This window comes from Hippocampus zosterae, chromosome 11, assembly GCF_025434085.1.
Source record: "Hippocampus zosterae strain Florida chromosome 11, ASM2543408v3, whole genome shotgun sequence".
Classification (NCBI taxonomy): domain Eukaryota; kingdom Metazoa; phylum Chordata; class Actinopteri; order Syngnathiformes; family Syngnathidae; genus Hippocampus; species Hippocampus zosterae.
Genome location: NC_067461.1, coordinates 8,537,106 through 8,551,432, shown reverse-complemented (window position 1 = coordinate 8,551,432; position 14,327 = coordinate 8,537,106). Strand labels below are relative to the sequence as shown.

Here is a 14,327-nt window from a genome sequence, read left to right as displayed (position 1 = left end):
CAGATTGATATCTTTTCAAAAGACATGTTTGATAAAAAGGCAAAGCAACCTGCGTGCGGACGAGAAACGGTTTCCAAACTTACAAATGGATTCACATCAAAGATGATGAACTTCAGGTCTTTTGGACCAGCTGGCATCGGTACAATACTTGGTACTGTGAATACCAGGGTCTAACCTCAGACATGTTTTCTATTCCATAGGCCTTAAACAACAACGTGTACAAGAATGTCTCGCCGTACGGCTCCCTGAACAATATCGTGGATGGGCTCAACTCGCTGACGGATCACTTCTCAGACCTTTCCCTATCATCAGAGCCAAGAAAGCCGAACAAGAGACCGCCGCCCAATTATTTGTGCCACCTGTGCTTCAACAAGGGTCATTACATCAAAGACTGCCCTCAGGTGAGGCGGCGTTTATTACACAACCCGCTAACAGAAAGATCAGCACGACACGATCGGTACGTGTTATTGTTCCCGTAAAATGACTTAGGTGGTGTTTTGCTTTAATTATCCTCCTGTTGATACACGTCTTTTAATTTGTTTCGTATGAAAAGCGGACTTGGCCGCAGCCTCTCTCTGGCTCTCTCCCTCATTGCTGCCACTCTCTATCTCTGCTCTGACCTACTTGTAAAACAGGCTGGCCTCTGTCTTTGGAAGTCATGTGTGCAAGTGTGCGTGAGCGTGTGTGTGTGCATGTGTGTGTCTTAGTGCGCTCGCCTTCCTCTTGACTACGATGCGTTCAACCAGCCGCTAGGAATCATCCGTCATAAGCGCCGCAGTAAACAAATCAGGCTCGTTCAAGGGTTAAGTTGTGTATCGCTGCATGGATTCATCATTTACGAGCTCTAAACATGAACAGCTGTCCCTTTGGATTTTGCCAAATGGATTTTCTGTATCTGCTCCGTTCTGCATGCTCATCTCTGATTCATTCGCTCATCTCTGATTCATTCTTACATAAAGCTTCTTTCTTTAACCCACCCCCCATCCCCCCAGCTTTTTATCATGACCCCGAAGATGACTTCTTTTCATCAGCACTCATCCACCAAAGCTTATCAAAACGAATGCAATCATAAGCTTTCGATTGGCAATTCCCTAAACCAGAGAGCAGCTTTGTTTCACATTGTGACGTAACTCAGTCATCTCACGAGAAGAAACTAAATCATCTTCCCCACCTGCGTCCCTTCAAATAATAATACAGGAGACGACCCTGGGATGACATAACATAGCATCACGATTAAAGGAGACGCTACGCATTCTCCCCCACAATTTCAAACAGTTCTCGGGTGCCCTAATGAGACGTTTGTAGATGCGTAGGTAATCCTTTCTCTGTTACAAAGCTTGATCTTTGATCCTCTCTCAAGGTGATTTGATGTAGAGTGGGCTTCAGGGGTCTCAAAGATGTCTTAGATTAACGGTTTTGGGAATCGGAACAAGGTCATTGTTGACAAAAAGAAAGGTGTATGCTTCACCGTATTTCGTCCTGATCTCGGAGGTTATATGGTGTTTACTTGCACTTATTTATCAAAATATCTGATGACTGCAGATGATGCAAATAAAGTGAAGTTGCCTGTTCATTGAGCTGACGGACGGCCAGTATGTTGAGGACATGATTTTGTCAAAATAACCAGATGATCAAGAATCACATCACATATTTTTTGCCCCCCTTTTGGAACATTGCGGAACATTCGCTTTCCAAAAATTGACAAGCCACAAATCTAGCTCCCTTTTAGTGGTGTTATTGGAAACCTCATGAAAAATCCCTCATGATTGTGTTTAATGCAGACTATATTGACCCCTGTGAACACAAAGACAATAAAATCTGTACAGCTTTCGCAAAAACACAATTTCATTAAGAGGTAATTAGCTCACTAAAGATTTATCTGGTAGTGATAAGCAGCTTGGATGTAATTTCACACTCGATGTGTGAGCGGGCCCACCGGAGCAATAAAAAAAAAAACCTAATGGAAGTTATTAGCTTGAGTTTCGTGATGGTGCAGGGATTTTGCTGGACTACTTTGTCATAAGAAAATGCATTTTCGGAATTAAAAAAAAAAATGCTTGTCTAAGTCAGAAAAATGTGTGTCGAATAAAAAGAACGTAGCGTATCTCAAAATTTGGGGGAGTGATTTATTTTATTTTATATTTTTATTTTTTGAGATGCGGCGCATGTCTTTCCTTCTCGAGCGACAAGAGAAACTTCAAATACAATAATTTCCTTTCAGGCATATCAAAATGAGCTTTGCAGATGTTGCAGGTGTCCTATGGTGACCTGTAAAGCCAAAGTCCATGGTGAGGACCGAAGCCTAATAATGATCTGATTTCATTGGACTTTAGTATAAAATAGTATAAAAATAATATTACTCTCACCAGACTCCTGGTTCCTTCATTTTCTCTCCATTCCTCTCCCATTGCCTGGGTTGAGGCGCAATGGCCAATCCCGGTGGTGCTCTGTTTCTTTTGCATGGAAGAGTAACGAGGAGCAGATGTGAGATTAAAATGCCTTGACTGGCTTTATGACATATGATGGCCGGTCTCGGGAGGTCCTTAAAAGACCTGCGCGCTGATGAAATATCTTGCGCACAAAGCCAATGTCCAATGTGTGGGAATTAGATCATCTATTGACCACTCGAATGGGGATTTGGCCAGAAGTATATCATGCAACAAGTTACATTCGCCTCCATTTTGGCAGAAGTAATGCTGAGCTGTGACCATTTATCAAATGACCGTAATGCTCATAATTGGAGCAAGTGTTCACAAAGTAATACATAATTGAGTACGTTTGTTATCTTTTCCATATCTCTTTCAAGCCCGTTCTGAAAACCACATGATGTCTAACTTTACAGCTTGTCCTCTTAAAATGATACATTGGAAATGCTGTTTTAAGTAAGCCCCGACAATGTCAGTAAAAATCCTTGGACTCAACCTTGCCAAAGATGTCAGCATTCCAGGGTCAAACTCAAAATCAGGACTCCTTCTGGTTTTTGTTTCAGCTGTTGTTAAACTGCCAGCAGTAATTCAAAATGCCGCAAAGTCTCCAAACGGCGTCCACACCTACACACTTCATCAACATCCTGATTCTTTAGCGCTCTCCTGGGCCTCCTGTCCGTGACTTTACCTTCCAATTGTGCTATATCACTTATACTATTACCTGCCCGTCATTAGTGGTGCCGACTCTCGACCCCCAGTAATGTGTGTGACATACCTATTGCGATGTCTGGCCGACCGATTTTGCGACACTTGGATTTTGATGTGATCCCTATTTCTTATGCTTTGGGATGGTGCGTCCAACTTGTCATTAGGGTTGAATTCCATGCAAATGCACTAACTGCCCAGTTGCTGCTCACTGACTGAATAAGGTCATTCTTCTCACAAAACACTTTTTTTTTGGGGGGGGGGGGGGTCATGACTTGATTTGATTGTGCATTGGAGTTTGGATATCTCTTCCACTGCTTGGCTCTGAGAGCAAGGCAATTAAATAGCTGTGGCCACCGAGGTATTTATGTGTGACTGAAATTGTACGATTTTTATGTTTTATTATGTTTTTGTAATAGCATGTTAACACTGGAACCACTATTGGAGGAATGGAGACAATGGTTCTTGATAGTCAAGGGAAAACCACAAGCCTGGCAGTCCGCCGCTCCTCTTCGTCACGGGGACAGAGGTGTTATGTAAACTGGCTTTTATTCGGAAAATGAGGTCGCTCCCCCAGTCATGAGCAGAATGCCCCTCAGTCGCCACTGCCACGCCTTGGCTCACTTCCAAGATGTCTTCCATTTGCACTCATGATTTGCTTCAACACAGGGGACGAATAAGGCCTCCAACAGTTGCCCTCACCTCGGATATGGTTGGTTAAAAACGATGCACGGAATGACATATTCTTGCATTTGGCGATGAACTCATGGAAAATGAGTAGTGAGTTATATACGGGTGGTCTGTGTGTGTCCATAATTGTTGAGATATTTTATGCAAAACCACAGCTACCACGTAAGACATTCACTGACATCTTTTCTCAAAATAATACCCCCCCCCCTAAAAAAAAAACCCAGGGGACTCAAATAGCTTTACTTTAGAGACACTTATTGTGCATGTGCCCTTGAGCCCATTTAGCATCCAAATCAGTAACACCGAGGTACATTCAGTGGAAAGACATAACAATAATAGTCATTGTTTATAATTTTTTTATTTCTAAACCAATTTCATTTAGCATAAATAAAATAAAAAATACAAGTAATTAGGTTGAAATATTTTTTTAAATAATTTGAAGAGAGAGAGTTCATGCATTTTTTCCCTCTCCCTACCCAGCGTTTTTCCTTTCTGAATTCTGATTGTAATTTCCCCATTGCGGGACAAATAAAGGATATCTTAATCTTAATTAATCTTAAACTATTCACTTAGTTTCTTAGCTAATTTATCGTCCGAGGAATGGGATCCCTGCGGCCATCAGGAATTCCCTTTTTTTTCTGCTTAATTTTTTATGATGAAGAGATAAAACGAGTCAGAGATTTATGAGTATTTTATCAAGGAACAAAGCGCCACTCGATGATAAGCAAATTCTAGCTTAGTGAGGTTAGCTTCTGTAGGCTAGCAATTTAAAGGCTTGAAAGATATAATAAAGAAGGAAAGCATACCTGTAATTGGGAATTTCTCCATTGTGAGACAAAGGTTTTCTCATTTTATTCATAATTAATGATCATCGAGACGCTTGTCTGGAATTTGATTATCAGATCTAATTCAACACGTTTTGGTGTGCTGTTTTTTTTTTGCTCTGCTGCAGGGACAGATTTAGTATGCCTTCCTCCACTTGAACATGAAATGGTTAGTTTTTACCATTTGTTTGAATAATAAAAGATAAGCGGGGCATAACATGAGAGCCTGGTTTGAAAGCATCACGGTATAGCAATCAGAAAAACATGATCAACAACACAGAGCGCTATTAATGGTTCCATGATAATGCGTCTTATGTCCGATTGGTTACGGTGCCGGTGGAATGAAAGTATTTTGAAGATGTTGGAACACACCCAGAGGGATATTTAGTCGGTAGCACTTGTTTTGGGTGACGACCTGTTGAATGAATGAATTCATTCACTTTAGGGTCAAATGCTGACACGACTGTATCTTGATCAAGACCATATGCCATACTTGAGCGGGTCTCACACCTCAAGTGGTGATCATTGGTGTCTTGTGGCAAATGGTGGCCATTATCTCTTTATAAGTGTCAAAATGTTGACCTAAGGCGAGATGTTCACACCAGAGGAAGATCACACTTTTGACTCATTTGTGACCTGCCCAAATGTGTTTTTACATAAACATTGGTGATCACCCGAATGGCAACCCATCATGGCTGCCTAGTATTTTGGGGTTTAAGTCTTGCAATGTTTTTTTTTTTTTTTTGGACAAAGCATCCTATCAATAGGGTGGCCACGCTGCTGGGATAATGCCGCAACTCTTTTGCAACACAGATTTTGGATTGTTGTTAATACGCTGTGGGGTGAAGATGGAATAATGGGATCATTTTCAAGATAATCGACTTGTTTACATTGCACATCTGCTTGTGTGTTTTGGCAACAGTCAATTTTCAGCTTGGACGATAAGAATTATGTTTCTTTTTTCTTTTTTTTTACCTTGCACAAAAGACCTTCGGATGACAAACGGAGAAACAAAAACACAAACATTTGTATGTGATCATAGCTTGCAAATTGGAATGTTTCAAACGTAATGTGTAATCTGTTTGTTGACGTATACAAAAATAGGTTGAAGACGAGGGAAGTATAACTTGTTTAACAAACCTATACTTATATGGCAATGTGTTCTATTTTGACTTTGCATTCTTTTGCTTTGCTATATTTGTTTTTTTGTGAAAACAACAGGGCAGTTGGGGATACCAGATTTCATTTGGTCAGAGTTTTTCACAGAATTCGGATGGAATGGGGAATGACTCAGAATTTGTTTCAGTGTTCAGCGAGTCCAGTGACTAAATCATGGCATGCCTCTTCGTGGAATCTCTACCAGTACCTGCAGAATTCATAACATAGCCTTAAACTCAACAACATCTCAATCTAAAATGTTGTACATTGTTCCCATATGTGGCTTCGTGCATCTGTTTGCACCCAAATGACCAATTAAAATAGGCTAAAAGAGTTTCCAGTAAGACGCCAGTGTTATCAAAACAATCCTCATTCACACATGCAGAGCCAGCTGTTGGCGAGCATCCTTTGTAAAAGAAACCTTTTGCACATCCAAACCGACCGGCTGTGTTCTTAAAACTGTCTTTTAGAAAGTGTTTTGTTTTTGATTTATTTGGTGTAGAATTTGACTTGGCTAATTGTAATATATGACTTCGCTGGACACATTTGCAGTGCAGAAACCGTCCACTTTCTTGGAGACGTCTTCTAAGCACCGATGCTACAGTTCTCTTAGATGTGACACTCAACTCGCACGGTTCAAGTCTTGCGATATCATAATTTGCACTTCATACTGCCTGTGGAAAAAAAAAGTATTGCTACAGAATGGAACGAGGATGATATGGCTTTGCAGAGGCCTCAGAGAAGCAATGACAGTGCCCCGTGTGAAAAGGGAAAGCGGAAATCCGACCGGGATATGACATTTAACACCAAAAATTGACTTCAGCTTTGTTGTGAAACCAAATGTCGCTGTCGGACATGTTTTGTATGTGTCCCACCATATACTACCTCATGTCACGGATCTCATTATCTGAGTGTGAGATTCCATGTAAAAACTGTGACTTGTTCAAGACTTACTTTTGTGTTCTGCAAACCAGATCTTAATTGATCAAAACACTTTTGAAAAAAGCTCCATCAGCTTTTTCCAAAAGTGCACAATAGCGGCATCCCGCTAGCCGAAGGGGGGGGGGGGGATCACAGAGTCTCCGTATATTGATTGACTCGTGCAATTATTATTTAATCAACTCCCGTCACCCATCAAGTGGGAAATTATTTACATTCTTGTTCGCCAGCTGTTTTCTCTCGCCTTGGTTTTTATTCGTGCACCCCTTCGCTTTTTGTGAGCCCTGTCGATAAACAATCTTTCAACACTGTCATGAGAGACTGCCTCGCATTTTCCACCCATGATCTCTCCAGGCCCCTGGGCCAGTTCTACATCAGTTTGGATGATTCCCTGTCATGGCTTGGTGCACAATTGATTTGCGTGCACGCACTCACGCACAAAAAGGGAGGCAACGGTTTGAAGGCCTGAGATGAGTTTGGAGACAGCAAGCCAAGGAAAGCAGTGTGAGGACACTTCCCATGATAGGAAATCAAAGCTTGAAGAAAGATACGAGAAAAAAATGTGTAGTTTCCTGCCAGCTGGTTTGTGTTCCGTACAGAAATCCCATTCTTCCGCTCAATTTTTGCTGAGGCAACAATTGCACCACTTCCTGTTTTGATAACTCTTGACACTCAACCTCACCTCTGGGAGACACCACGTGGGCCGTAGGTGTGGAAACTAGCACGAGCATTAGCACGGCTATGAGGAAGTGACAAGGGAATATACCAATTTCTCATCAGGGAACAATTTTATACCATTTTGCCTAAAGTTAATATATCCTCCAGAGTTTGAGGTAAAACTAAGCGTTGACCGTATTTCCGGAAAAATGGATACAAATCGCAATGGTTTGGGGCCTTTTTGTTCCTATTTCGTGCCCAAAAATGTAAGCATTTGAAAATATCTCTCAAAGTTTTCGCAAGCTCAGTTTGAACATGTGCGAATACATCACAGCTGACACAAAAAAGTTGAAAAACAGTTTGTGCCCATGCGCGTCACATTTCTTTACGGTGACATCGCCACTAGCTAGCATGCTAGGGATCTTTACTTTGTAGTGGTGCTAAATTAGCGTTTAGCTTCTTCCATACTTTCTGTGGTCTTCCGATCATGCTGCCAAGCCAGTGAGAAAATGCAGACTGAAGCAAAGAAACAATCTCTTTCAAGAGTTGTTCATCAATCTTTCAATGTGAATTAGTCTTCACAGCAGTGAGCGGTACTAATGTTCACCCTCAATACCTTTTTAATTTTGAACAGTCACTCTTTAATAATACAGAATTTCCTGTCATCTGTGGAATATGTCATCCCTCCTGCTCCACGGCAACATGTCCAGTGATTAACCGCACAGTAATCCCACTGTGGCATGTGTGCCTAAGACAGCCACAGTGTCACCGGGGTCCTCGGCCATACCCAAGCTACAGGAACTGGGTCGCCAGGATGGCTCGCCTGACACTGCGGACGGGGGGTCGCAGGTCAGATATTCACTCCAGTGTGATATCCTGTTAGGGCGGCAGTTCCAAAGAAGTTTGATAGGTTCTTTTGTGTGTTTTTTGATATAAACAAGATAGACCGCAGACCTTCAGCATGGCCAGTAGTGGGCAGAAGGCGACGCGCAACTGTCCAGAACATTTTGTTTTGAATGACTTGAGGTTCTGTGACACACTTTTTCCACTGGCCTCTGAAGACACTTCTCCTTGGAGGAAGCTACTTTTGTGTAATTATTCTGACAGTGGAGGAACGCAGAACGCTGGTGGCCCGTATTGTACTCCTTCAGCAATAGCGACAAAAAAAAGATGGAAAACAAAATTTCCTTGATGGGCTAATATCATCATGCTCTACCTAATTTGTCTCACTGCTTTGTTTAATAACTGCATTCTGAGGAGATTTTTGAAAGACATTTTCAATTCCTCCGATTGGTTGACTTGACCGTGTCTTGGCTGGGATGCCAAGTCCATGTCCACGATTAAATTAAAAAACAGATTTAATCAAAAATAAAACAGCATTACTGCAGACCTGAAGAGTATGAGACTATTTTGTTCAGAAACCTGAATACGGTCCATTTAGGAAAAGGCAGAATTTTGTGTGACCTGGTCTCATGTTCTCCCTCGTGCTTGCATGAGTTTTCGCCACATACTAAAGCTTTGGACCACATTCCAAAGACGTGCATGCTATTTTAATTCAATACTGTAAATTGTCCATAGAAGTGAACATTAATGTCGATGGTTATTTGACACATAGGATCTGGTCTGAGAACCTGACTGAAGACTGAATACGTCCAATCTGTCAGATGAAAAGAAACAATTCTTCAGCTGAAGCAAGTTGGCCGAGGTGTTTGTTGACATTTTCTCAAACGATATGATGATGACGTTTCTGCTAAACGGAAGTCTATTTAGAGTCAAATTCAGTCCATGGTCAAACATGTTTTGGCATGGCATGCCTCTGAAAGTGGTCTGACCTTGCCACTATGGGTCAGATCCCAACTGACTTACTTTGTAGAACGAGTGGTCGCAAGGTTTGATGAATCTTCGCCGATGAGTGTCATGATTCTGCTTGTTTTGGTTTTCAGTGTCGGCTGGAATGGAGGTTGGTTGCCTCCAGCGGTGCACGTGTCACGCATCACAATCACCTGAGTATATAAGGACTGCCAAGTTGTCTACTCATTCATTCATTCATTCATCTTCCGAACCGCTTGATCCTCACAAGGGTCGCGGGGGGTGCTGGAGCCTATCCCAGCTGTCTCCGGGCAGTAGGCAGGGGACACCCTGAATCGGTTGCCAGCCAATCGCAGGGCACACAGAGACGAATAACCATCCACGCCCACACTCACACCTAGGGACAATTTAGAGTGTTCAATCAGCCTGCCACGCATGTTTTTTGGAATGTGGGAGAAAACCGGAGCACCCGGAGAAAACCCACGCAGGCCCGGGGAGAACATGCAAACTCCACACAGGGAGGCCGGAGCTGGAATCGAACCCGGTACCTCTGCACTGTGAAGCCGACGTGCTAACCACTGGACTACCGGGCCGCCATGTTGTCTACTATTGGTCGGATTATTTGTCCTGCTCGTGATTCCATCTTCTCAAGGGTTCAAATTTTGTTCTTGCCACGTATGAGTCTCGCCACGTATTTTGGATTAGCTAATAGTAAGTAGTGTGTGTTTCCTTCTTTTTCTTGGTTTTTATTATTTGTGTTCTGGCTTTTCTTGTCTTTTCATGACAAGCAACTTTGCATTTGCCTTGCCTTTTGCAAGCATTTTTGGTTTGTCTCGTTTTTCCTTGTTATTGGAACTAGCGTCATTCCTCCGCTTTTTTTGTCGATAAATAAACCTTTTTGCTCAAAGATCTTATCCTTGTCTAAGTTTTAGCATATTATTACATTATTATACAGATTATTCCGGAACGTGACAATGGGTTATCCGTTGCTTCCATTTCCTACAACATAACCTGCCTCTTAATTGATGATGGACGAATGAAAAGTGTCACAACTTCCTCACTCCTTCCAATTTTTTTATCTGGTCTGCGGTATGTTGACTTGAGCTCATTGACTCTTTCACACGTGAACCACTCGCCCTCATCGGGGCTACGATTTTGAATGACGAAAGAATGCGGACATACTGAGACACTGAAGCTGCGAGCGCTGGCACACAATTCTGGATGTGGTGTCAAGGGATCGGGGAGTGACACTGCTGGCTTTGTGTTGGGGCCTGAATGGGCACCTTCGGGAGAGACTGTGGTTCTGAATGGGCACCATTGGGCTAAGCCATAGTTGCCGGCAATGGAGGCTGGTAATTAAGGCGAGCATTGTGCGTCTGCAGACTCTGCGAGACGGAGAGGTCAGGAAGGCAGGCTTGTATTGTTGCCTCAGCAGGGATCTCAGAAGTGCGTCAGGCATGTACATGTGGGGAGAGAGAGCCTTGGATCTCTGGGAGAAAAAAATATAATTACAACAACAAACCCTGCTGGCCGCCCTATAGAGTCGTTTCATCCATATGTCAACATACAAACTATAGGGGCCTCTTCTGTGGTTTTGATTTTGTAACTCTTTTTTTTTCCTCCCTCCTTAAGTGTCTTGAAGTACTTTTCTGGCAAACTAGCCCGGAACGTCGGCCTCCTCGAGGAATCGGGGCCGTGTTAACCATAGTTTAGAGAACAGTTGTGGTCAGCATGCGAAGCCACAAGGGTGTATGCGTGCGCATTCGAGGTAAGCTCGACTCAGCCCCTACAACGTGGAAGTGGACGTGATGTGCTCAGAGTTTTATTTATTTGCACGGACTCGGTTCAAGGAGATTAGAATAACGGCGGGAAGACATGTGCTGAGAGACGGAAAAATCCCATAAATCAGACGTGTAGAGGAGAACCATGCTGATTATGTAATCGGGTGGAGACAGGTTGAAACCTTCAAACGAGTCAATTTAAACTGAATAAACAAGATGATAGGACTCAATGTTCTTTGCCGATCCCCCAAGGGGGCATGCTTTACCTTTTGACAGCGTTTGGACTTGGAACCTGGTTTGATTGGATACAGAGGACGGTCGAAGAATAAGGATGTAAATATTAAGTCTTCTTCCCTGTCATATAGCTTCATTTTTTTTCTCCTCAGCAACTCATGTGTTGAATGAAACCAGATTTAGGCGATCCATGCTCAGAATTTCATTTAAAAAGTTTGTCTTCTGTAACACATTGCCCTGCAGTGTGCCAGGAAGTTTCTGGCAGAGTTGAGGACTTGGTGAGGGGGGGGGGGGTGGAATGGTGGGCGGCGCTCCAGCATGGGAATGTTTTTACAGGGCGACCCCTGATCTTCCTTGCAGTCACAGTCGGAGGCTCTGAATGCACCGCGTCCATTTCTAATCTCACACTCACTCAAGACAGGTTACCAGAAGTGAATGGCGACAAGTCTCGGAAACGGGTATGGGCTTATCAGGAACACCACTTTCACAATACTGCCATCTTCCAACTGTCGCAAAGACCGGAGAGGAACGTCAGATAGAGTACGGGATGAGCACACTAACTAAATTCCTCAATGGTGTATGGAGAAAAGTGTCAGTAGAGTTCATATTTAAATGCAAACAAACAAAGCTATCTGGAATATAATAACAAGGAACTGCATTATAACGACAAACAAGCATGTGCAAACCCCTTAGTTTGAGTCAGTGCATCTTAAAAACAATCACTGCATATAAATTCCAAGTTTCCTGGTGTACTGACGGGCTAACTAAGCCAGCCTTGGGGAACCTCACTCCATTTACTTTTACGATGCTGCGTCGAAAAGCCAAACACCCCTGAAGTTGTGCATTTCGGAATGCGACTGTAATTTTCGGGGGGGGGAAAAAAACAAACAACCCCCCACCAAAAGTGCTGCATAAAACTTCAGGCCAAATGACGCCGGCATATGAGGCAAAATTGCAGCCTACCTCTCTACCTGACCTTGCTCAAAGAAACTTCAGAGGATTCATTTCGCATGTTTTGGTTTTTCTTCAGCTTTTTGTGCTTTTTTTTTGCTTGTTTTGCTGACTTTGGATTTACAGTTTTCCCTTAAGCCTTCAGATTTTTATACATTTCACGTGACAGATATTTAACCCTTTCAGGGACTGCGATTACTACAGTGGACAGCTTATCGGGTTATCAGGTTACAGGTTGTCATGGATGGATTATTTGTGCATGGATGGGTTCATAAAACGGTGGTTACATCGACTGGAGTCATAAATTTTTTTTTTTTTTAATGCGTGCGTGGATGTAGTATGGAATTACATCCGTGTCATCAGAGGGCAGCGACTACACTACACAGACAGAGTTTATTAAGCATTACATGTAGGAGTGTCACCATCGAATATTTTTAGAATTGACTGTCGATTATTCATACGCCATTTTATTTTGCGTTAATACACTTTTTACGCAAAAGCATTTTTTCCCCCCTATTCATTAAAAAAAATAATTTAGTGACACTGCGGGTAGGACAACTTTCACAGAATCTGTCTATGGACTTACACGAAATGTGTATTGTGCACTAGCATATGATGTGCACCTCCGCAAACCGGCCTGCCACTCAACCTGCTCTTGTCATTCATTCCGCTGGTAACCTAACGCTGCCGTGCAGCTGCACCGCTTGCTAGGCCTCGCGGGACGGTTGTTAAGTCCAAGGCCAGTGCAGGCCAGGGTTGGGAGGGGTTCACACCCACGGCTCCACTTAGCATTAGCTCTTAAGCCCTAGTGAATACGGTAAGCGTAGGCATACGGTTAACTTACATCGGGTGATGAGAAAGGTGTGACGATGGAACAAAGCTTCCGGGGACGGATTCCATGCTCATCGATTATTGGATGTTTTCTGTGAGTGAAGCGCAAAGAGAGAAGAAGGATTCTGATGACACAGCTCCAAAACAAAAAGATTGTGGTGTTTTTTTGTGTGTGCTTTTTTGGGGGGGGGGGCCTGCAGCGAAATACCCACGTTTGATCCTCAGGGAAAATATTCCACCCGAGAACATGAGACGTGAGCTCCGTGGCCAATTAGGGAAGCTGTGTCGTGGAAATCGAGGAATCTGGGAAAAAGTATTTGCTTGGCCTGGCCATATGCATCTGCAGCTGTCTTGGATGTGAGTGACGTAGGACTCCATTGAGATGCACACCCAAAAACAAATGCATACGTGCAAACACACACACACGCTCACACATGCGCGTTGCGCGGGTGAAATTTTAGGATGAACCCAAAATGCACTATGAACTTTACAGGTGAACTTCATTTGACTTTTTCAAAAGTTCTGGCTGACTGACAATTCAACGTTTCAGTTTTTCCACAACTTGCTTCTCTCTAACAAAGATCCGAACCGCAAACGTGTCGGTCCATGAATCGACGAATTAATATCCCGCTTTACTTCCAATTGGTATCCAGCCATCCTTTTCACAATGTGGTTTCCATTTGAACAATTGATCCACAGGACCTTGCCACTGTGTGCCTTCAAACAAGATGGTCGCCGACTCTCATCAGTAGGTTGTATTTGAGATATGGAGGGACAAAAATTTGTGAATTTTGCCCTTCATCTCCTTGTGACAGAACACTGAACAGTTGCACGTGCATGCAAATGTTTTAGAGAAGGACACATTTATCCTTTCAAGGTTATATGACTTCTTATTTTCATCCGGAAATTTCACCCGACGCCGACGATACCACAGCAATCATATATTTTTTTAGGTACACTAGTTTGGAATGATGCAAGTATATTAACCCTTACTGGGACAGTGGTTACTACAGTGGTCTGCTTATCGTGTTATCAGGTTACAGGGTATCATTTTTGGTGCATCAAATGAATGTTTCCTAATTACAGTGAGACAACCGGTTCAGCACATGTAGATTTACACAACCACCCCCCCATCCCCAATTCCCGCCCGTTTTTCATGGAAACCGAAGATTGAATGCTTATCAGCGATTTCTGAAACATTGGAGATGGGGCAGGTTAAAAAAAAAACCTAAAAAAAAACATTTGATCGTTTTCCCCCGCCAATGCATTTCAACGGCCGTCAATTATATGTGGATTTTTGCAACTCGTGGGCTGGCCTAATC

At 42.9% G+C, this 14,327-nt stretch overlaps 1 protein-coding gene across 1 annotated transcript in view; it reads left to right on the top strand.

Annotated features, from left to right (window-relative positions):
* The window catches only part of zcchc24 (zinc finger, CCHC domain containing 24), a 36,978-nt gene that overhangs the window by 4,809 nt on the left and 17,842 nt on the right, over positions 1-14,327 (top strand). The window contains exon 2 of the mRNA XM_052080042.1: positions 201-401. Within this exon, the coding sequence (XP_051936002.1) occupies positions 201-401 (201 nt within the window). The remainder of the gene's footprint in view (positions 1-200; positions 402-14,327) is intronic.